Raw genomic sequence first — 25276 nt, 5'->3', positions numbered from 1 at the left:
CAGTCAGGTTCAGAAGCCTGGAAGGGAACAGAGACATTAGAAAATGGGGTCTACTAAGCAATAGGTAGAATTATATTGGTGTGTGACTAAAATGGAGCAGAATAAAGAGGTATTGGAATTGGGAAGGTTAAGGAATTACAAGGCTAGATTGTAGTAGAATTCTGAACCCTCACTTCTCATGACCCTATGAATCAGGGCTACAGTCGAGGGAGAACATGGAAGAAACCCACAAAGAATATAACCTGACATATATCCTAGACTTTAGGAGAGTAGATTTCATAAGTTTAGAGAAAATGTGGCCTGAGAATCTAAAAGAAAAGTTGGCTCAAAGGTATGATCAAAAATCACAATAATGCATTTTCAAATGATTCAGATGAGGAGAGAAGTAGACTTGGCTAGAAGGCCTAATGGACTGCATAAGAAACTCAGATCATCAAATACTGTTTAAAAAATTAAAACAATGGCACATGTTCTAACAGCAGTACCCTAAAGTGTCACTGATGAAGAAAACTAATATTAACGTGAGTTCAAACTTGTAAAAACTGAAAGGGACAAGGAAAAGTGATTTCCATATCTTTCTATAAATCTTTGATAAAACTCAATTTCAGAGATCTTCTTCTAGGTGGAATAATTAGAGTGTAGAACTTGGAGTCAGGAACACCTGGGTGTATATCTAGCCTTAGTCATTTAATAAGTAGTGTGACCCTGGGCAATTCACTTAACCCATGTAAACCTTAAAGTGCTATGCAAATCTTATATTATTATTATTATTATTGTCAACTATAAGTATAGATATTTTGGACAATCACTACAATTAACAATAAGCTGGGCCAAGAACTGAATAGGAAGAAAATAGTATGCTGAATTGCATTTTGGAAATGATGCAGTGTTTTCAACGATTCAGTTACACTCTAATTGCAAAATCCCATCTTTTTTGTTGCCAGTATTCTCTATGTGATGTTATATGACATCACAGAAATACTTGCCCTATCTGTTACATTTTACTTTCCACACTTTCCTTTTTTGATTTGACATGCCACTTCTTACAAGTGGTTAGTGGTAATATGGCACAATCTTCTTACAACCACCATTTCTCTATCCATTCATTACCCTTGGAGTAATCAAAATTCTGATTATCCAGAGATCATGGCATATCCATGAAGTTATACGGAGGAAGATTTTGGTTCAACATTAAAAAAACCCAAACTTTAGAACTGACCCAAAATGGAATGGACTGTCTTAGGAGGTAACTAGTTCATTGTCACTCCAGTTCTTCAGGTAGATATTTAGTGGCCATCTGTTGGGATACTGTGGGGCATGGGGTCCAATTCATGCTTCAGTTACGGTTTAGACAAGATGGCCTATGGAGTGTCTTCTAACTCCAAAATATTATAAATTTATTTATTGTCCCTCAGTCAATTTTTGGATTATCCATTAATTACAAAATCTAGAATAGAAATGGAGATTTTCTTGTTTGTACCCATCCACTCTAGCTCCCTTCTCTCAAATTCTGATGAAGTTCTATTGGACTATACAGCATGTCATTTAATTAGACACTGTCATATTATTTTCTAATTGTTCAAATACAACAAGATTTGGAAATCCCTGAGGGCAGGGACTATATATTGGCCTACTTTTGCTTCATACATAGTACTTAGAGGAAGTGTTCTACTTGTAGTAAATGCTCAATAAATAGTTAATAAAAATGGTTTTAAGCAAAACTTTGTTTCTTCTTAATTGTTGGGATATAATTTTCAGCATGCCTCTGAATTAATTAACAGTTAGTTAAATTGTTTATATTCCTATTACTATTTTTAGGTATGGCTTCACAAAAGAAATTATGCAAAAATATAAGGTAAGAATTTTCCCCCTAATTTCCTTTGGTTTCATGCATTAATCAAGAATAAAATAACAAACATATGTGGAGCTACAATTAGCCAGCCATTATAGCTTATATCCTATATCTTAGGGGTAGCAAGGTGGCACAGTTAGAGCATTAGCCCTGGAATTAGCAAAGAAGGAAGAAATTCAAATCTACCCTCAGACAGTAGCTCTGTGTTTCTGGGCAATACTCTTGACCTTTCTCAACCTCAGTTTCTTCACCTGTAAAATGGGGATAATAATAACACCTACCTCCCAGGAGTATTGTGAGGATAAAATGAGATAAAATTTGTAAAGCACTTTTCAAACTTTATAAGTGCTAGCTATCATTATCATCACTGGGCAGTGAGATGGTGTAGTGGATAGAGCACTGGGCCTGGAGTCAGAGAGACTCTTTTTCCTGAGTTCAAACCTGGCCTCAGACACATTGTAGCTGTGTGACCCTGGGCAAGTCACTAAACCCTGTTTGCCTTAGTTTTTTCATCTGTAAAATTAGCTGGAGAAGGAAAATGCAAACCACTCCAGTATTTTTGCCAAGAAAACCCCAAATGGGGTCACAAAGAGTTGGACACTGAAAAATGACTAACTGACATTATTATTATTATGTTATTGTTATCATTATAATGAAGGTCCTAACCTTCAAATGGAAGCAGAGATTAACTCATCATTAATAGCACCTCCCTATTCCCCCAACTCCCACCCCAAACCTATAGTTTCCTGCTGTGGACTATATAGTTTTTGGAAATCTGCTCAGATTCCTTTTAGTTATGGTCAATTCTACATAAATGACTTAAAATTGTTGTTGTTTTTTTGTTCTTCATTCTCAAAGGGGATATCTGGGTAATGTCATGACTTGCAGTGAATTAGATTTAGTGAGGGAGGGTTATGCAAGGTCTCCAACCTCACTCTCTCCTCCAGAACTTCTGGGTCCAGCAGCAAGATATATATCTGGATGACTGGAGATGGCCCTGGATATTTAAGGAAATTGGGGTTAAGTGACTTGCCCAGGGTCACACAGCTAGCAAGTGTCTTTGGTGAGATTTGAACTCAGGTCCTCCCAACTTCAGGGGTAGTGCTTTATCCATTGTGCCACCTAGCTTTTCTAAATGATTTAAAATAGGCAAACTTGAAATCTAGGGATAGTCTGAATGATTTCATTGTGTACCTAGCATTTATCCACTCAATGGAAGAGACTTTGTTGTTGTTGTTCAGTGACCTGTATTACCTTAGAAACTGTAAGGAAATGAGGCAAGATTCTAGGCTATGCTAGAGTCACTCATTAATGGAATTAATTTAGCCAACTGAGTCAAGGCAGACATGTTTAATAACTAAGAAGTCTTCTCATGTATGATTTTTTTCTTTTGCTATTAGTCACTAATAACAATGGGGAAAATGTAGGTCTACAGGTGAGGGGGGGAATCTCATAGGCTATGTAATCAACCCCCCTCATTTATCAGAGGAGTATCGAGGTTAAGTGACTTGCTCAATGTCAGAGGCAGGATTTGAACCCAGCTCCACTGATTCCCAAGTCAGGGTTCTTTCCACTGTGCCACTCTACCTCCCAAAGTGTTCTGATAGAAATTAACTAGAAAGCAATATACTGAAAACATGTAAATATAACATATAAATTTATAAAACATATAAATGTAACATATAAATTTTATGCAGGTAGCATGAAATAATAATAATGCCACATTTTTATGGTGCTTTAAGGTATACTTAAATTGTTCTTTCATTACTGCCCTCACAGCAATCCTCTGAAATATGTACTTTAAGTAGAATTAGGCTATTTTATGGATGAGGAAACAATCTCAGAAAAGTTAAGTGTCTTGTGCGTGATCACACAGCTATAAAGTTGAAGCCAGGATTTGAACCCAAATCTCCTGGCATCAAGTCTGTTGCTCTTTCTTCAGTACACAAACTGCATAGCAGAATCATGGTTCTTGATTTTAAATGTGGTTGTTCATATCATCTTTGTATTAGTTTATTTGGGGTTGGGGACAAGAAGAAAGGCACAAAGATAAGGGATACCTTTCTATTAGTTGAAATTCTATTTATTTTGCCTTGGTTAAGATAGAGAAGTCACTCCTCCTTTTTTCCTTTGACAGCCCAGTATTTAATTACAACAGTGATATACAAATATATGTATATATATATATATATGTACATATGTGTGTATATATATATATGTATATGTATATGAAATGAGACATTTCAATCCACGTGAGTATAGAGAAGAATTTAAAATGAATAGCTACATCTATCCTGTTGAACCTCTGATTAAGCTAGTATGATACCCATAGGCAATAAAAGAAAGAATAGAGGGTCCATTTCCTATAGAGTAATGGTGCTAGGATAAACATGATTATCTAACTATGGAGACTAGGAGAGAATTCTTCACTTCTAATATCAGGTGCCCTAGGACTTGTGATGTGGAATGTGGGGCAAGAATATCAGCTGGATCACTGGCTATCACATAAAGACTATGGAGAGATAACAGAGGGCCTCACGGGTGTTTTCCTGTTCAATGTCAATAACTCAAACCAGCTCTATGCAAAATTTTGAAGTCAGTAAAATTTATTTTCCACCCAAATCTCACAGTTCTCCCTTTTCTGTCTCCGTCTTTCTTTTCATGTCAAGGGTAGAGATCAAATGAGCTAATATTTGTAAAGTGCTTATCATAGTGTCTGGCCCACAGTCAGCATTTAAGAAATGCATATTCTCTTCTTCTTCCAGATGATGGGAGGTAGGGGTGATGCCTGGAACATGATGTAGCAGTGGCATTGTTGTCACATTGGCTTACTCATTCTCTATCCATTGAAAGCTGATAAAAGTTTGCACCTGCTTTTAGTCCTAGAGAATCCTCCAGCAGTTGAGGATCCCAAGAGATAGCTAGAATCTTGGAATTGAGTTGAATCAGCACTATATATGCCCTGGGGTTATCATTGGTAACCTTTAATGGTTCAGGGGATTGATGTATTTGATATTGTATGAAGTAACTAGGCAGTGTAGGGAACAGAGTACTAGCTGTGGAGTCAGAAAGAAACTGAGTTTAAATCTTTTCCCTGATTTGTAAACCTGGGCAAGTCACTTAACCTCTTTCAATCTGACTTTCCTTATCTGTAAAATGGGGATAATGATAGCACCTAGAACTTTCAGGGTTGTTGTGAGGACAATATATGTAAAATGCTTTGCAGACCTTAAAGTACTATGTGAATGTTTGCTGTTATCATGTAGTTCAGGTTAAGCATTATTATTAACAAACCAGCTTTAGACAATGCGAGCTGGCTATTAGATTTCATTTTACACATTATACCTCCTAACCCTATTGTGTCATGGAGAAGTTATTGATTGGCCAATTAATGAACCTGAAACAATCCATTTTTTTTATTCCTGTTTTTCTATGTAATTCTAACTGGTGAGTAAAACCATGCAAATGTCTTCCCTTTTGCGGAATATAAACAAGTACTCTAGTTCTAAACACACTTAAGAAAATGACTAAACTTACTCAAACTTTATTTCTAGCAACATGGTGCCAAAATTTTGCACACTCTGGAAGAAGTTTATACCTGGCTTCCACTTGGCACTATAATTGATGGGAAAATTCTGGTCATACATGGAGGAATAGCAGACAATACAGATTTGCGTATGCTTGAAGAAATCAAAAGAAATCGGGTGAGTAATAGAGTTCACAGAGAAATGTTTGTCATGAATTGGTTGATTCTTTTTTGTTGTTGTTTTGTTTTGTGCAGCAATGAGGGTTAAATGACTTGCCCAGGGTCACACAGCCAGTGTCAAGTGTCTGAGGCTGGATTTGAACTCAGGTCCTCCTGAATCCAAGGCCAGTGCTTTATCCACTGCGCCACCTAGCTGCCCCTAGAATTGGTTGATTCTTAAAAAGCTCAGTCAAAAGCTAACTAAAAAGTGAAACTCTTCTAATGAAACATAGAGTGACTCACTACCTATGGATGAATAATAACAAGAAAATAATTTCACAGTGAAACATGGTTGAGGATAATGGTGGTTTCAGCAAACTGCCTGGCTGCGTGTGACATTTGATCAGGAACCACACAAAAGGAAAGCTTCAGCAGATCCAGAGTGATAGTTCTTTTTGTGACCTTTATCTTCTGAATGATTACATTATTATGAAGTCAGGGAAAAAAATGTTTCAGATGCTCCATTGTGCTTTTGCAAATGAAACTTCACAGAGTTTTTTGGTCGTCGAAACTCTAAATTTGATTCTTTAAAGAAAACCCCCAATTATATACACATATGTAATACTTTTATAACATTAATGAACTATTCTTCTACAATTTCATAATTCTTTATAGTCGAGGGCCTCTTGCTTGAAAGGCTTCAAGCTATTCTATAAACATGTCAGACAATATAACTTGCTTCAGGATATTCAAGCATAGTATCATTACTAGTACACCCCATTCCCTTTCATCCTACATAATATACTTGTCAACATATTTTTCATATATGTGTATACATATACATACGCACACACATATATATTCATTTACATTTTGCTTCTCAACTTTCTGTAGCTGAGGCTGGTTCCTCACCTTTGCTATCATTCTTTTCAAGCATATATACATATATACTTATATATATGTGTATATATATATATATATATATGTGTATATATATATATATGTGTATATATATATATATATATATATATATGGCAAGGCAATGAGGGTTAAGTGACTTGCCCAGGATCATACAGCTAGTAAGTGTCAAGTATCTGAGGCCGGATTTGAACTCAGGTCCTCCTGAATTCAGGGCCGATGCTTTATCCACTGTGCCACCTAGCTGCCTTAAGCATATATTTTACTATTATTCCAAAGGAGGTGAAACACTCTTGTAAGTCATAAAGTTTTGGTCATAGAGCTTGAATTTATTTACTTGTCCATATGACCTTGGGCAAGTTAGTTAACCATATTGGTCTACAGTTTAATTTCCTAATCTTTAAAATGAGGGGAGTTGGGGAAAGTGGTCACTAGATGTTGTCTAATGTCCCTCTCAGGTCAAAATCCTAAAATGTTTATAGTTAATACTTTTTACTTGTTAATATAACAGTGTTTTTTTACTTAATAGTATTTATTTAATAGTATTTTACTTAATAGTATTTACTTAATAGTATTTTATTTTTTCCAATTACACATAAAGCTAGTTTTCAACATTCATTTTTCTAAGATTTTGAGTTCCAAATTTTCCTCCTTCCTTCCCTTCCCTCCCCCCTCTCCAAGACAGCAACCATTCTGATATAGGTTATACATGTACAATCATGTTAAGTAAATTTCCACATTAGCCATGTTGTAAAAGAAGAATCAGAACAAAAGGTAAAAATCAAGAGAAAGAAAAAACAGAAAACACACAAAAAGTGAAAATAGTATGCTTAGATCTGCTTTAAGACTCCATAGTTCTTTCTCTAGATGTGGATAGCATTTTCCATCATGAGTCTTTTGGAATTGTCTTTGATCACTATTGCTGAGAAGAACTAAGTCTACCACAGTTGATCATCATACAATGTTGCTCTTACTGTGTACAATATATTCTCCTGGTTCTGCTCACTTCACTCAGCATCAGTTCATGTAAGTCTTTCCAGGTTTTTCTGAAATCTGCCTGCTCTTCGTTTCTTATAGTACAATAGTATTCCATTACATTCATATACCACAACTTATTCAGCCATTCCTCAATTGTTGGGCATCCCATCAGTTTCCAATTCTTTGCCACCACAAAAAGAAATGCTATAAATATTTTTGTACATGAGAGTCCCTTTTCCTTTTTTATGATCTCTTTGGGATACAGACCTAGTAGTGGTATTGCTGGATAAAAGGATATGCAAAGTTTTATAGCCCTTTGGGTATAGTTCTAAATTGCTCTCTAGCATGAATGGTTGGATCAATTCACAACTCTATCAACAATGCATTAGTGTTCCAATTTTCCCACATCTTCTCCAATATTTATCATTTTCCTTTTCTATCATATCAGCCAATCTGATAGGTGTGAAGTGATACCTCAGAGTTGTTTTGATTTGCATCTCTCCAATCAATAGCAGTTGAGAACATTTTTTTTTCACATGGCTGTAGATAGCTTTAATTTCTTCATCTAATATTTTCTTGGTCATTAATGGTTATACATAGGCTTTAGGAAAATAACTTTGGTTGTTTAATGGAGGATAGAGGGGAGTGGGGTGAAAGGAAAGGAGGGAGACCAGGTAGAAAGCTATTGCAATAGTCCATACAAGAGGGACGAGGGGTTGTGTTAGGGTGGAGGCTACAAGAGTAGACAGAAGGTGAGATAAATATATATGAGAAAAAATCTTGTGAAGGCAAAAATGACAAGATTTTATAAAAGATTGCATACGTGGAGTGAGAATGAAAAGTTTGACACTGAAATTGTGAGCCTTGGTGACTGGGAAGATGATGGTGCCTTTCAGAATAATAGGAATAGAAAAGTTTGAAAGTGGGAAGGGTTTCAGGAGAAAGAAAATGAATTGTTTTGGCCATGTTGAGTTTGAGATGCCTAGGGACATTCAATTTCAGACACACAAAATGAATTTGGTGATGATACATGTCTATATAAATGTTGATTGCTACTGCTGCTGCTGCTGCTGTTGTTATCATGGAGGATTGGAGCTTTAGAGAAAGATTAGGGCTAGACCTATAGGTCTGCATATAAAGTACTTTTTGGACTATACAGTACTACATAGAACTAAGCTACTATTGCCATTAATAGTGCTATCAATTGTGTATTTATTTGAGCAGAAGCCTGGCATAGAGCTGTCCTTACTAACGTTAGAGAAAAAAATCAGTAAGCTACCCCATAATCAGGGAAGGGCCAGACACCAATGACGACCTATTGCCTCCAGGAGACAATCTAAACCTTTTTGTTTGGGATTTAAAGGTCTTTGTAATCTGGCTCTTTCCAGTTCCAATTTGTCTTTCAAGTATTATTTTACATCATTCCTCTTCACACGATTGATGTTCCAGTCAGACTCTCCTTGCTAACAATGGTTCATTTTACACCCATCCCTTTAAATAGGCTGTTTTACATGCTTGGAATGCTCTTTTTCCTTACTTCTTCCTTCCTCTTTGAATTTCTAGCTCCCTTCTAATTTCAGCCCAAGTGCCATTCCCTACAAAAGATCCTTCCTAATAACACAGCTGCCGGTTTATAGTAGGTGCTTAATAAATACTGATTAAACAAATGAAAAAAAGTATCATTTAAACAAAAATGTATCACATTTAATTTTCTGGCTTTATTTGGCTTTATAGAACATAATTATCTCAGCTAGGCTTTTCATTAGTATTAAAATTAAAAAGAGAAACAGCCTTTGGTATCCAAGGTAAAGATGAAACAATTAAGATCCTGCCTCCTGCAGAAGGTGAGATTTAGGAAAGAGGTAAGAGAAACTAAAAGGTGAAGTTGAGGAGGCAGAGCATTCCAGACATGCCAGGCACCAAGATGGAGGGTCCTGTTTGAGGAACTGCAAAGAGCCTACTTCAACTGTATTTTAGAATTTAAGGAAGAACTCTTAAATGTAAAATCTAAGAGGGCTTGTTAGATAGCAAGTCGATAGTTATGAAGAACTTTAAATGCCAAAGAGGAATTTGGATTTTATACTGGAGGCAACAGGAAGACTCTGGAGCTTATCCTTAGATAAGGTGGGCGAGGGAGTAATGTGGTCAGACTTTTGCTTTAGAAAAAAATCCCCTTGGCAGCTGAGAGGATGGATTGGAGTGGCCTGAGGCCAGGAAACCAGGTAGAACAGTGTATTGCATCAGACCAAGTGAGAAGTGGTAAGAGTCTGAACTAAGGTGTATGAATGGAAAGAAAGGAATATGTATGAGATATGTCAAAAAGGTAGAAAAAACAAGGTTTGGTACTGGATTTGGTTTGTAGGCTGAGAGAAAATTAGGAATTGAGAATGACACTTAGGTTGCAGGTCTGGGTTAATGAGATGATGTGATAGAAAAGTTTGGGAGGGAGGCATGTTTTTGGGAAAAGACAATAAGTTCTGTTTTGGAGATTGTGAGTTTGAGATGTCAATGGAACAACCAGTTTGATATGTCTTAATAAGAAGTTGGTAACTCCTGACTGAAGTTCAGGAGAGATACTGTTGTTCAGTTGTTTTAGTTTTGTTCAATTCTTCATGATCCCGTTGGAAGTTTTCCTAGCAAAGAAATTGGAGTGGTTTGCCACTTTCTTCTCCAGCTCATTTTAAAGATGAGGAAACTGAAGTAAACAGAGTTAGTTGACTTGTCCAGGGTCACATAGCTAGGAAGTGTCTGAGACCAGATTTGAGCTCAGGAAGAGGAGTCTTTCAGACTTCAGGCCTGGCACTCTACCGACTGCATCACCTAGCTGCCCCAGGAAAGATGTTAGGACTGGATAAATAGATCTGAGAATCATCTGTTTAGAGATAGGAAGGAATGGAATGTTTACTTTGCTGCACTGAGGGCCTAGTTGAAATTTCAAAGCAAAAATTTGTAGTGGAACCAGTCAACATATTTTCATGATTTTCTCCAGCTCTGTTCAGTAGCCCATGAATAAGAGCAAAAGAGATAGATTGTGGGAATAATCCCAAATTGGGGTGTGGTGAGGACAAGAGGGCAGACAAATAATGGATGAAGGAGTAGAGTTGAATTGGCCGAGCAGGGCTGAGCAAATGTAGGCTGTTCAGAAGATGATGGCCTGGGAAAGAATTGAGCAGTAGAGGAAATGGAGGTCATGATGAGGATGCAGAACAGGGTTAGGGGTTGTAAGACATAGGAAAGATGGAATAATGAAAGATTATGATCAGATAAAGGAATTTTAGAATTCATGAAAAAGGAGATAGTGTCTTTGTGAATGATGATAATGACCATGAATTAGCATTGACCACAAGGGCATGACTGCCTTTATGTGTGTCTGAAGTAGAGGTGAGGAACAGGTCGTAGGAACTGAGTGGATTGAGGAAATGGAAAGTTATGGTATTTATGTAGACAGTATCTATATGTTGTTTAAATTCAGTGGGGGAATAGGAAATAAAAAAGAACAATTGTGAGGCACTAAAGTCTTTTTACTCCTCTTTGAGGTAGAAATGCTTCTAGTTACAGAGGAAACCATACTGATTGCATTAAGACCCAGAACATCATAGAACCTCCTAAACAAGACGGATAACTATTCAAAACAGGATAAGAAGGGAAAACATTGATTGAGGAAGACCTTTGTATAAACTATTTCTGATAAGCATTTGATATCATATATGAAGAGGAAGTTAACAGACATATAAGACCAAGAACTATTTCCAATGGATAAGAAGTCAAAAGATATGAATAGTTTTTGAAAAAGAATTCCAAATTGGAATTCCAGAATTTCAAATTAGAATTTCAAAATTCCAATACTCCAAATTACTAATAGTAAGAAAAATACAAATCAAAACAGTTCTGAGGTCTCATTTCAATGAGCAAATTGACAAAGATGATGAAAGATAGAAACAATCAATGTAGAAAGACTGTAGGAAGGTAGGCAAACTGTTAGTGGAGTTGTCAATTTATCCAACCCTTCTGGTAACCAGTTTGGCATTATGTTAAAAATAAGTGACTAAAAAGTACTTACCCCAAAGTGGTCAGAGACAGATCCTATGTATAATAAAATATTCATAGCAGGGCTTTTCCTGTAGTAGCAGAGACTTGAAAACATGAGGTGTCCATCATTTTGGGAAATGCTGAATAAATCATGGCATGTAAGTATAATGGATTATTGCACTGTAAGAAATTATAAATATGGGGGGCGGCTAGGTGGCGCAGTGGATGAAGCACCGGCCCTGGATTCAGGAGTACCTGAGTTCAAATCTGGCCTCAGACACTTGACACTTAGTAGCTGTGTGACCCTGGGCAAGTCACTTACCCCCATTGCCCTGCAAAAAAAAAAAAGAAAGAAAAAGAAAAAGAAAAAAGAAATGATAAATATGGCCAATCTTGGTGTCACACTCCATAATCCCTTCTATGGGGAAGCTGAGGCTGCTGAATCCCTTGAGCTCAGAAGTTCTGAGCTGCGGTAAGGTTAAAGTCAGTTGGGTCTCTACACTGAATCTGGCTTCATTATGGTGAGCCTCTGGGAGCCGAGGACCATCAGCCTGCTTAAGAAGAACTGGACTGTTTCAGGTTGGAAACAGAATGGAACAAAGCTTCTCCTGCCAATCAGAAATGTAGTCAGCCCATGAGTGACTGCCACACTTACAGCTTATATGAGATAGGGAAACAGTTTCAAGAAAAGAAAAGAAAGAAATTACAAATATCAAGACTTCAGAGAAGCATGGGAAAATTTATATGAATTGATACAAAGTAAAGTAAGCAGAACCACAAAAACATTATAGTCAATGGCTACAACAGTGTAGACAGAAAGGAAAAAAAAATAGAGAAAGCAAATGTGGTGAAACTATAATGACCAAGTTTGGTTCCAAAGAAGAGTTGAGAAAATGTGCTTTCCCCCCTTATTGGAAAAGGTGAGGGACTATGGACATGAAATATTATGTATACTGAAATACCCATGTGTTGGGGTGTTTTTTTTCTGGACTGCTTTTCCCTTTTTTCTTCTTTTTTCTCTTCCCTCCTTTCCTTCTCCTCTTCCTCTACCTTTTCCTCCTCTTCCCTCTCTCCCTCCTTCGCCTCCTCCTCTTCCTCCTGCCTTGGAATGGCTCACTGGAGAGGGAAGTGGCAATAACATAAAAATAAAAGAGATCAATAAAATTATATTTAAACAGAAAAAAAGAAATTAAGTTGGTCTTCCGATGAGTATGTTTACAGAGAGAATGAATTTATTTTATAGATGAGATCAGTTCTAATGCCACCAATAGCACCGTCAGTAAATGATTTTAGACGTGGGCGTATCTCTCGTGAATTACCCCCACCAGCGATAAAGGCTATGGAGCAACTTACAAAGGATGAATGGGACCAGGTATGTGAACCCACAATATGCATCCAGTGAATATTCTTTAAAACAGTAAATGTTCTCAAAATGTAAAAGACGTTTTATCTTGTGGTGAATGGGTACAGACATAACGATTTCTTTTTAGATAAATTGTTGTGATCTTATTTCAAGGGACAATAAAAGATTGGACGTCTAAAAGAAATGGTTTAATTACACATGTATAGATACTGAGAGCCATATATATATATATATATAGTTTCATGGTGGTATGTGTATGCTAGGGAAGAAAACTACATTCTTCCTAATGCTTAGCAAAGTGTCTTTCACATAGTGGATGCCAAATAAATTTCATTTGATTGATAGTAAAGCTAGATGCATTATAATATGTTATTGTTTAAATATTAAGATTCCCTGGGGCAGCTAGGTGGCACAGTGGATAAAGCATTGGCCCTGGATTCAAGAGGACCTGAGTTCAAATCCATCCTCAGACACTTGACACTTACTAGCTGTGTAACCCTGGGCAAGTCACTTAACCCTCACTGCCCCGCAAAAAAGAAAAAAAAAAGATTTATTTTGGAGCAGGACCTTCTGGTGGTATAGAAAAGATGATACAAGATTGTGGTTTTAAGGCTTTGTGATAAAGCCATAATTGAGGCACCTATGGCAACCCAGGATAGGGACACTATATTCTTGATTTGACTGTGAGAGTTTTGACCCCAGGAGCGAGTCAGCAAATCTTTGATAGGGTCAGAAGGTTCTGGCTTTTCAACAGCTCCTCTGCACTATACATTGATAGGGTTCATCTGGGAGTTCCCTATATAAATGTAATCATAAGTATGTGTGTATAGTATGTGGGTGTAGATAGAGAGCTAGAGAGAGAGATACATATATAGGTATATGTATGTATATAAATGTGTACATACACGTGTTATAAGTATATATATATGCACATACAAGATATACTCTGGGTACATATATGTGTATGTATTCATATATACACAGGCTAAGCAGTCATGGTATAATAGATAGAGAGTAGACTTTTCAGTCAAGAAGATCTGCCTCTTTTACATATTGACTGTACCTGGACAAGTCACTTAACCTCTCATATCCCATGGCAACCAAGACTACCAGTTGAAGAGGAAGTCCCAACATACATTAATGGAGACAGTCATCTCATCTGGGAGTTCCCTATATCAGTGAAATCATAGGTCCAATCCCTAGTCCCTATAAGAAACCCTGAAACTTGGGAACAGGTTTTTGTTGTCAGTGAGATGCCTCCTTTAGTTTCCTCACCTGGTAGCTTCTTTGGGCCTTCCTGATCATGCAGGACCTGGTCCTTTAGTCACCCACATTGTAGACACAGCAAAGATGAATTTGTGGCCCCTGAGGTCTTGGACTTGGTGCTGTGAATTGCCAGGTCAGATAAAGCACTTAGAATCATAGAATTCGAGCTTCACTGGGGTCTCAGAGGGCAGTTCCTCCAACTTCTTCATCTTGCAGAAGAGGAAACTTAAGCCTGTAGCAATTTGGTGACTTACCCAAATTCACACAACCAGTAAATGGCAGCGATAAGATTATAATCTAGGCAGCAGAAGCTAACATTTATATATCACTGTAAATTTTAAAAAGCACTTTTTATATATGATCTCATTTGAATCTCACAGCAACCCTGTGATGCAGATACTATTATTTTCCCCATTTTACAAATGATGAGACTGAGACACAGAGAGATTAAGTGACTGGTCCAGGGTCATACAGCTACTATGTATTTGAGGGTGGAATTGAACTTGGTCCTTTGGCTGAAATCTGGCTCACTTTCTACTGTACTTAATAGCATGGGGAAAATAGGTTGAGGAATTGAACATGGAAGTAACTCAGAATGCCTGCAAGCATTAAACAGTGTGATCAGAAGACTGGCATATTCTAGAAAGGGTATTGGATTGAACCTTCCACTACTGCATCAGTGAAGAGGTTCATTATATTAACAGCTGCTCGTGGGCATGAGTAATAGTAGGAGTAAAGTATCAGAGTCCCCAAAAGAATACCTCCTGTCCTAGCAGGATAAGTTATTGGGAACCTCCCCATAACTTCTTTTACTTCCCTTTGTTTTTAGCAACCTGATTTTTGGTTGGATTTCATTGCTTTGAACTAACAACTCTTACACATATCCCCAAAATAGTATATACAAATAAGATATTATTACTCTTTTCTGCTCTGAAAAAATAATTAACATAAATAATTGGACAATTTGGCTATTTTAAAGATTTTTTTCTCTAAGGAAAATCATACCTATAAGAGTAAAATATTTTTCTAAGACTATATCTGAAGGTAGTCAGACAAGTATTTATTAAGCACCTACTATATGCCAGGCACTGTGTTAAGTTCTGGAGATACAAAAAAAAGAGGCAAAGTTCGCGTTTTTGAGGAGCTTACAATTTAATGGTGGGGACGATGAAGAAATCAACTATGTACACAAGATAAATACAGAAGGAAGGTACTAGATTTGAGATTGGAAAAGGCTTCCTGGACAATGTGGGAGTCTGGCTGGGACTTGAAAGAAGTCAAGGAAGGCAAGAGGCAGAGATGAAGCTGTACAAATAAGATTAGCAATGCAATCCCTCCCCCCCCTCCCCCAACCCCTATGCCCACGCACACTGGTGAGTGTTCTGAGGGGGAAGGGCACATTTTGCAAGTCAGTGAACTGTGCTTAAATCACACTTATCTTCCCAAAAGTTTGCTTGTTTGAAGGCATCCTTTTACTCTGAGGCAGGCCTCTAGTGAAATGAAAAGCTTTGCTTTTGGGAGTTGCAATATGAAATTTCAGTTCTCTAGTCCAAAGCCCTTATTTCAGAGCTGAGGAGGCTAATGCTCAGAGAGGTATAGTTTACTTGCCCAAGAGCATACAAGTACTAAGTGGCAGAGCTGACACATGAGTCCATATCATCTTCTTCTTCTTCTTCTTCTTCTTCTTCTTCTTTTGGTGAGGCAGTTGGGGTTAAGTGACTTTCCCAGGGTCACACAGCTACTAAGTGTCAAGTGTCTGAGGCAGGATTTGAACTCAGGTCCTCCTGATTCCACGGTTGGTGCTCTATCCACTGAGCCACCTAGCTGCCCCAAGTCCGTATCTTCTTCTTCCTTTTTTTTTTTTTTTAGTGAGGCAATTGGGGTTAAGTGACTTGCCCAGGGTCACACAGCTAGTAAGTGTTAAGTGTCTGAGGCCAGATTTGAACTCAGGTACTCCTGACTCCAGGGCCAGTGCTCTATCCACTGTGCCACCTAGCTGCCCCGAGTCCATATCTTCTGATCCCAAATACAGTGTTGGATGGACTCCTGGTCCAGAGACCATGCTACCTACCTCTTTTGTAAATGCAGGCATGGTTTCATTTACTAGGAAACTGCAGTCAAGATATGTATGCCTACACCCATTGAGCAATGAAGGTAAACATCATCCCATCAAATACTGGAGTGAACAATTAGCCATGGAGCAAAATTAAAATTTAATAAATGTGATGCACTCAGCCCCATCTACCAACCTCTAAGATGCTTTCTCACTTTCCTCAATGCTTTTAACACTTGACTTGGTTTTTCTCTTTGCCTCAGCCCCTTCAGTAATTCTCAGCAACATCATTATTCACTTAGGACTTTTCTAACATCCTGCTTTCAAAATTTCTCAGCCTCTGTACGCTCCATATCCATTCAACCTCAGCCATTCATTGGGGGCGGTTCTGGCTTAAGTCTCACCCTAATTCAAAATTCCAAGATAATGAGAATGCATAATTCAGAAATATGATATTTCCCAGGGGGAGTAATGAGATTTTTTAATAGGGATCTCTGAAAAAGCCATCAAAACCCAAAGGGATATAATATAATAATGGAATGAAATGGGTTTATTTTAGGGTCTCATGTCCTTGTCCCTTCATACCATTCAGAATACACATCTAGCTACTCCACTGAAACATAATGTCAGGCATTATGTCTAGCATTCCTAGAAGCCCACATTCTATATGAATTTGGTCTTTAGTAATGATTGTCTCCAAAGTAAATTTATATCTACTTCATTTTATTGAGTATATTAAGGATAAATCAAATCCTATTTTAGGGAGACTTGTATTAGGTATGAATTAAGAAAATATGCAATCCAAGAGAGCCCTGAGATAAATCACTATGTTTTTTATAATATGAATTGTTTGCCATTAATTTATGTGTTTCATAAATTCACATTTAAAATTCATAGTTAGCTTCAAGTTTTGCAAAAGTTGACATAAAAAGCAGGATTTAGTTGTGGCTTTTCAAGACCTTTTACTCATCTCTAAAATATACTTTTGGACTCTTTATAATCACAAATTAACATGGTGATTTTGGGGTAGTATTTGTTTCATTTAAATTGGGGCTCAAGTAGATTTTTGTTTATAAAATCAAAGGAAAAAGTCTAGATCAGCAAATACAAATAATTTTCAAGTTTCAGTTTGAAGTTTTTCAGAAAAAAGTCTTGTTAATAGCTATTCATTCTTAGAAATAACATTCAAGTAGGCCTTGCATTCCAGGAAGGAAAGGAGGATTGAAAGGAGAGCCCTTTCTTCTGCTTCTTATTTTTATTTTCAACTAACAGGCAGCAAGGAGTAGTATTCAAGTCTGACATATAATAACTGTGTAACCATGGGCAAATCACTTAACCTCTAAGTTCCCCAAGCATTCTCTAAGACTAAAAACTACAAGCAAGGTGCCAATCTGTATAGTGGAGGTAATTTACATACTGGGACTTCCCCCCACATGATGAAATCACAGGTGTGGACCCAAAAATGGGTAAGTCAGGCCTTTCTAATATTTTTGTTTGGGGAATCCATAATTTATGTCATGGCTATCATCCCAGATAATCAAGACAAATAAGTGGTCCACAAAAGAGTAACAAATGCTTATAGGTGTGGACTTGAAAGTTGTATACTAGAACCTCTTTCTGGCACAAAATCATGATGGCAGATGGAAGACACCTCCCAGATCATCCACTCCATTTTGATCATTTTGTAGATGAGGAACTTGAAGCCAGATATTTTTGTTTTGTTTTGTTTCTGTTTTGCCCAGAACCAGGTTAAGAATCCAGGTCTTCTAACTTCCAGTCTAGTGTTGCCTCCTTCATTATATGAATTTGGATATATTGAGTTTTATATCATGTCCTTCAAATTACTGTCAAGCACATATAAAAATTCATTTTAGTTCAATAAATTCAATAGAGCAAGCATTTGTTAAATAGCTACTACATGCAAGGCACAATTGGTAGACAATCCTTGCCCTTAAGAGCCCAGATTGCACTGGGAAGGTAGAACATTTACACAGATAAGTAAAGAAAATATAATTTGAAAGGGAGAGGAGTACCAAGAGGAGGTGAGCTGAGAATATGGAAGAGTGTGTCCTTGAAATGGAGAGGAAGAAGAAGTGCATCCAAGAGTGTGGAGGAATAAGGTAGAATGCTGAGGTCAGGGATCAAATAGATGTGTTGGGCTGAAACATGGGACTTACAAAAAGGAATAATGTAAAATAAATCCAGAATGGAAAGGAAGGAGCTAGGCTGGAGAATTTAAAATGCTAACCTGAGGAAATTTTATTTTATCCTACGAGCAATAGGGAGCCACAGAAAATTTTTGAGCATGGAGGTGATATGGTCCTATTTGTATCTTAGGAAGATTATTTTGGCAGCTATGTGGATGTTGTATTAGAGAGGTGAAAGATTGGAATCAGGGAGACTAAATGGGAAATGATTACTTCAATAGTTCATAGAAGTAGTAATGAGGGTCTGAATTAAGGTGATGGTCATGTGTATAGAGAAAAAGGATAATTATTAGAGATATGGTGAAGATATTTAGAGAACTGGCATCTGATTGGCTATGGGGAGCTTAGGGATAATGAAGAGTTGAAGATGGCTCTGGGATTATAAATCTCAACAGAAACAGGGAGGTTTGATGAATGGGCAGGTTATGGGGAAAAGGTAGTGTTTGGAATCACATATTCTATACTATTAGTATTAGTCATCTCCCCAAACACTGGAAGAACAAAGGGGCTCCACCCTATCTATATGGCTGCTTTGATTGGGTAAGGACAAGCAGAATAGCCCTCTAATCCTTCTTTTGGTAACTTTAACTCTTGATTCAAATCAAATAAGCATTTAATAAAATGTTTGAGTAGCTAACACTGTGCTTCTTTCTCCATCTTTAAAGAGGAGAATACCCTCCTACTATTCTCACATTTTCTTTATCCCTTTTCCCCCCTCTATGTCAATTTCTTGCCACTCTCCAGTCCCTACTTCCTTATAATCCTCAACAAAACTATACATACTCAGGGAGACAGGGGTGGTCATATTTAGGCAAGTACAGAGCTGAAAAAGAACCTGTTCTGGTTCTCCTCTTGATCCTCATTTGAACTCACTTGCATAATCCCAGTGATAAGATTCCTCAGTCAGTAATGCGTGTTGGACATACATAGTGTATGAAGGAAATTGGCAGTATGGTATTATGTCTGTCCTTGGGGAAAAAAGTGCAATTTAATGGTAGGGATAGGACGAATGCAGAAACAATGTGAAACCAAACCAAACCTCTTTTAAAGACACTTTACAGAATGGTAGGGATAGGGACTGGACCTATGATTTCATTGGTATGTTAGAGGGGACTTCCAGGTGAGGAGACCCCTCCACCAATGCAGGTTAGCACAAATCTCTGCAATTTATGGTCTTCGAATGTTTCTTAGGGGCAGCTAGGTGACGCATTGGATAGAGCACTGGCCCTGGATTCAGGAGGACCTGAGTTCAAATCTGACCTCAGACATTTAACACTTACTAGCTGTGTGACCCTGGGCAAGTCACTTAACCCCAATTGCCCTGCCAAAAAAAAAAAAGGATGTTTCTTAGAGGACTAAGAGGTTAGGAGATTTGCTCACAGTCATATCAATCCCACTGTAAGCTATTCTGTCATCATGGCTCCCTCCCATGGATTGGCATCAGGACTCTATGGGAAAGGCTAGTTTCCCATAGTAGGTGTTAGTATCCAGTAGGTGTTAGAAGTGAAACAAACTCAGATTTTCCTGCCTTCAAGGATGACTCCCTATACCATGAATGTCTCTCACAGAAAGGTACAATGGGTGCTCTTTGCAGCTGTAATGCATCCCTGGAAATTACGTCATAAATAGTAGATCACCAAAAAAGTGGCTCATCACTCCCCTCACCCCCCCCCCATATTTGTCCTATTCTACCTTGAGCAGGGCGCTTGTTTCACTCAGGTGAAATTCTGATGACTTAAATAAGGACCATGGAAACTGATAAGACTGGAAGCTAAAAGTATTGTACACATAAGGTTGCGAAAAGCAAAATACTTTTTAGACATTCCTTGATGAATGAGTTGAAATGTGAAACAACCTATTATCAAATTGACACACGGGGAATTATTTATGGTAAATTCAACCAAGGGGGTGGTAAAGTGCCCAGGACTGTCCCAGATAGGAAAGGTAACAGCACTGAAACTTCTACTGTATCATAAGTTCCATGAAGTCAGTGATCACATCCTCTTCTAACTTTGTATCTCCCTCAGCATTTAGCATAGTTGTTGACAATGTTTTGGTTTACTTACTCTACCTCTGCACTGAATTGCCTGAGAAGTTGTTGTAAATAATAGCTGAACTCAGGATGTTTTCTTTTTCTTTCTTTCTTTCTTTTTGTGGGGCAATGAGGGTTAAGTGACTTGCCCAGGGTCACACAGCTAGCAAGTGTCAAGTGTCTGATGCTGGATTTGAACTCAGGTACTCCTGAATCCAGGGCTGGTGCTTTATCCCCTGCACCACCTAGCTGCCCCAGAACATTTTCTATGGTACCTCATCACTTGCTGTGAATGTTTCCTATGAACCTCCTCTGATGTTATTCAAGACTTGTTCATCAGGTTTCATTTCCCAGAGGGGAAGTACCATGCCATAGGCAGAGGACAGGCGATGTTAGGGCTAGGGGAGTGTTTCAATGGATGTGTTACACTATTATGATAAAGACCTAGTTATTCTGAATTAGGGCCAAAGGCTTCTAATCCAAAAATATGTAAGACCCTTTTTCTTCATTTCAGCACTGAATTATGTTGCTAGAGTTATCTTAGTATGCAAAGGCCACACTATCTCTATCACCTCTAGAATCAACCTTTCTAGGCACTTCATGACCTGAAACCTTTCTCCTATTAGACTATACAGTTCCTGAAGGTCATCTCTCCATGGCTTCCTGCTTTGTTTCCTTCTTCCACCAAATGATATTTCTCATTTTGCTTCCAGGGCCTGAGACATGTAATTCCTTGATGGCCCCAAAGTCAACTGCGTATCATTCCCTAACTCTAACTCTTCCTTCCTTCCTTCCTTCCTTCCTTCCTTCCTTCCTTCCTTCCTTCCTTCCTTTCCCTGGAAGGCCAGTTCCAAGTATAACATATAAGAGGCTACATTTCCAACATCAACCTCTTCCATACATATATGTGGAATTGTCCAGGCAAGAATTCATGCTTTATTCCTGACCTCTAAACTAGCCTTTCCCATAGAGTCCTGATGCCAGTCCATGGGAGGGTGTTATGATGACAGAATAGCTTACAGTGGGATTGATATGACCTTTCCCTTACTTTCATTGGCTTGGAATTTAGTTAGTGTGGCACACTTTCTAGTCTCTAGATCCACCCCCCCTCCTCCGCCTTCCTCCCCTCTTAATCTGAGGTGGTCATTAGGTAGACCATCCAAATATAGAATGAGTTCCTGTAAAGTCAAAGGTAGGAGGTGTTCTTTACCTTTTACAAACCTCCTGATAGACCTACTTCTAACTGGGGAAAGAGAGCTAGAACATCTCATTACCTTGGCAATGACTACCCCCATTGCTACAGTTTCAATATAGTAACCACTACATCCTCCTACTGTGGGGAGTGCTCATTGGAACATTGTTCATTGCTTTGTTTGAAAATGTTTAGAATGAATTTTGTGTCTATATCCAGAGCTACTTATGTAAATTTGACCTAGAGATCCATTGTATGATACACTGTGTTTATGTCTGTATATACATGTATATACAGACACACATATGTATATATGTGTGTATCTATCCATCCATCCATCTATCCATCCATCCATCCATCTATCCATCCATCCATCCATCCATCCATCCATCCATCCATCCATCCATCCATCCATCCATCCATCCATCTATCTGTCCTTGTTCCAATATGCATGCCTTTCATAATGAAGTAGTTTTAAAGGAAATTGCCTCTAGCATCTAGTTTAAAAAGCAGTCATAAAGATATTTAGGGTAGTAAAAGGGATATGACAGGGGGCAGCTAGATGGCGCAGTGGATAAAGCACCAGCCCTGGATTCAGGAAGACCTGAGTTCAAATCTGGCCTCAGACACTTGACACTTATTAGCTGTGTGACCCTGGGCAAGTCACTTAACCCCCATTGCCTCACACACAAAAATTTTTTTTTTAAAGGGATATGACAAAAAACAATATGGTGGAGTGGAAAGATCTCTTGTTTTTGAGTTAAAGGGCTTGGTTTGAACCTGCCTTTTGAGTTACAGAGCTTAGATCTGATCCTGCCTTTTTAGATGTGTGACTTTGGGCAATTCTTTCACCTCTCTGAGCCTCAGTTTTCTCATCTATAAAATAAGCATAAAAATACATGTGCTACCAACTTCTATAAGGTAGGGAGGAAAGGTTTTTGTAAATGTTTATGATTTTATATATATATATAATATATACACATACATATATATGTATCTACACACATATATGTTATAATCATTGACCCATATTGACAAATCTTCTCAAAGAAAATATATCCTTTTCTCAAAAACAAGGAAAGGGCTCAAATAAAAAATACTTTTATAGAAAGCAACTTAATAATGGAAAGAACATGAGAGAGATAATGAAATCTTCTGTCCTAGGTGATTTAGGTATAGAAATGAGAAGAAATAAAATGGTTGGGCCCTACCTCGCTCATGAAATGTGGAGCTTATTAATCCTTACAAGGTTTTCTGGGAGGTGGGAGATTGGGGAGGTTGGGGTGAATGGACAGAGTTTATGGAAGAGATGAGTATAAAGAAGGAGGGGCCATGCATGACTTGCTTATGATGCACTTTGGGTTGAAGTTTCTGTTTAATAAATTTAAATCTGAGCACATTGGTAGTCGTCAGCTCTGATTTGTTGTTCAAAGATAGTCAATGTTCTTTGGAGTGATCCCAGAAGCAAAAAGGGCTGTTACCCAAACACAAGTCGAGGAGGAGGTTGTTATTTTGGACCAGATGTTACCGAGAATATATTATCCAAATTTTCTCTGAAGATGATCATCAGGTCTCATGAGTGTAAACCAGAAGGTTTTGACATCGGCCATGATGGAAAGGTAAGATAATATAACTTGTTATGTTTCTCAATAAAAACTTCAGAGAGCTAGACAAAAGAAGGATCTTAAAAAAAAAATGGGGCAGCTAGGTGGTGCAGTGGATAGAGCACCAGCCCTGGATTCAGGAGGACCTGAGGTCAAATGCGGCCTCAGACACTTAATACTTACTAGCTATGTGACCCTGGGCAAGTCACTTAACCCCAATTGCCTCACCAAAAAAACCAAAAATAAAAGTCTAGATGTATGAATTGCCCAAAGTCACACATCTAAAAAGGCAGGGTCAGATCTAAGCTCTGTGATTTCCCTTGAAAATAAACACGTTTATAGACATGGGCCTGATATCAAATGTATTTTGGCTTCTGAGGGAAAGAGGCTGTCTTGACTTCTCTGGATTCTGAAGACCTGGGTTGAAATCCCATGTCTGATCCATCTTTCTTGTATTTCAGGCAAGTCACAACCTTCTGGGGCCTCAGTTTCCTTATCTATAAAATGAAAGATTTAGACTAGGTAACCCCCGAGATCCCCTCCAGCTCTAGATCTATCACCCTATGACCTTAAATTCATTAATTTGAAAATAAATCAATCTCCAAAGCAGTACATGTTGGGGGAGAAATTTAGGCATCTGGGGAAAGACAAAGGAGGTAGCTGACTGAGCTGTGTCTTTTGCTCTCATTCCAATTTGTGTTTTGTTGCCCTTTGCCTGCCCCCCCCCCCCCGTTTTTTTGGTCAAGAACAACATAAAAGTATTAGTCCTGGGCAGCTAGGTGGTGCAGTGGATAAAGCACTAGCCTTGGATTCAGGAGGACCTGAGTTCAAATCCAGCCTCAGACACTTGACACTTAACTAGCTGTGTGACCCTGGGCAAGTCACTTAACCCTCATTTTGCCCTGCAAAAAAAAAAAAAAGCATTAGTCCTCACTAAGCTAAGTAATTCATCTCAGATGAGGGAGGGGTTAACTGCTTTAGCTTTAGCTATAGTGGATGCTATGTAACGTTTTATAGAGTATTTTGTGGAGCCTTGGTAGTCTCTGACACAAACTCCAAAGATAACCTATAATGAGTTAGCAAATTCTTTGACTTGAGGATGATTTATGGATTGGTTGCTTAAGGCTCCTTTAGACTGGTTTAAGGCTTCCTAAGACTTGCAGAGACAAGACAGTCTGCATAGTAATTAAAATATTCTATTGGATGTGACCTGTGGTCTTATCTATGTGGGCACTCCCTCTAGTGATGCAAATCACAACTTACCCATGGCTTCCCTTCCTGTGTAACTTTTGTCCACGTGTTCTCACAAATTCTCTTTGAAAAGTCCACCCAGTGTATTGAAGTATTGAAGGCTTTTCTTGCTTTTCATGACATCAAAAGTATAACAGTGGAGCACACAGGCTAGTGGTTACTTGCCACTCTCACTGTGCAACCAGTCTGTCTTCTTTTTCACTCATACATTTCTTTGATGACATACTTGTCTATAATATACAGTCAGTTAGATGGACAATGTATAGAACTTGCCTAGCTATATTATAATACAGAATAATATGGTTTATTTATTACTATAAGTATAATCTATAATATGAAGACATTGTATATTATCTGTAATCTTTATTATAATAATATAGATGGGGAAGTTTTATTCATTGTCCATCTAAATGTATATCATATATGGGCTGAAAAAATATAAATGTGTAACATATCTATATGTAAAAACATAATACAGTTAGATAGGTAGATAGGTAAATGAAAGGATGGATGGATAAAGAGATAGATAGATAGATAGATAGATAGATAGATAAGTAGATAGGTAGATAGATAAGCAGATAGGTAGATAGGTAGCTAGGTAGATAAGTAGATAGGTAAATAGACTTAGATACTGCAAATGGACAATGAATTGGGCCCAGAATTGAAAAGGAAGAGAAAGGCAGTAGGCTGGATTGCCTTTGGGTAGCAGCAAAATTCTTTTCTGACCCCAAACTTCTCGCTGACACAGAGGCCCATCTTTTTAGTACCAATATTCCACTGGTGGTGGTGTATGTCACAGAACACTACAGTCTCTAAAGAATTGAAATGAATATCATTCAGAAAACA

The 25276-nt window shown here is 37.9% G+C and overlaps 1 protein-coding gene across 2 annotated transcripts in view; it reads left to right on the top strand.

Moving 5' to 3' along the window:
* The window catches only part of PPEF1 (protein phosphatase with EF-hand domain 1), a 151802-nt gene that overhangs the window by 94602 nt on the left and 31924 nt on the right, over positions 1–25276 (top strand). For both annotated transcript variants that reach the window (XM_043996780.1, XM_043996781.1), the window contains exons 9-12: positions 1819–1855; positions 5407–5556; positions 12706–12834; positions 23009–23194. In XM_043996780.1, coding sequence (XP_043852715.1) covers positions 1819–1855; positions 5407–5556; positions 12706–12834; positions 23009–23194 — 502 coding nt within the window. The remainder of the gene's footprint in view (positions 1–1818; positions 1856–5406; positions 5557–12705; positions 12835–23008; positions 23195–25276) is intronic.

The sequence above is a fragment of the Dromiciops gliroides genome, chromosome 3 (assembly GCF_019393635.1).
Source record: "Dromiciops gliroides isolate mDroGli1 chromosome 3, mDroGli1.pri, whole genome shotgun sequence".
NCBI classification, from domain to species: domain Eukaryota; kingdom Metazoa; phylum Chordata; class Mammalia; order Microbiotheria; family Microbiotheriidae; genus Dromiciops; species Dromiciops gliroides.
The sequence above is the reverse complement of the archived record's forward strand: the minus strand, read 5'-3'. Positions and strand labels throughout refer to the sequence as shown.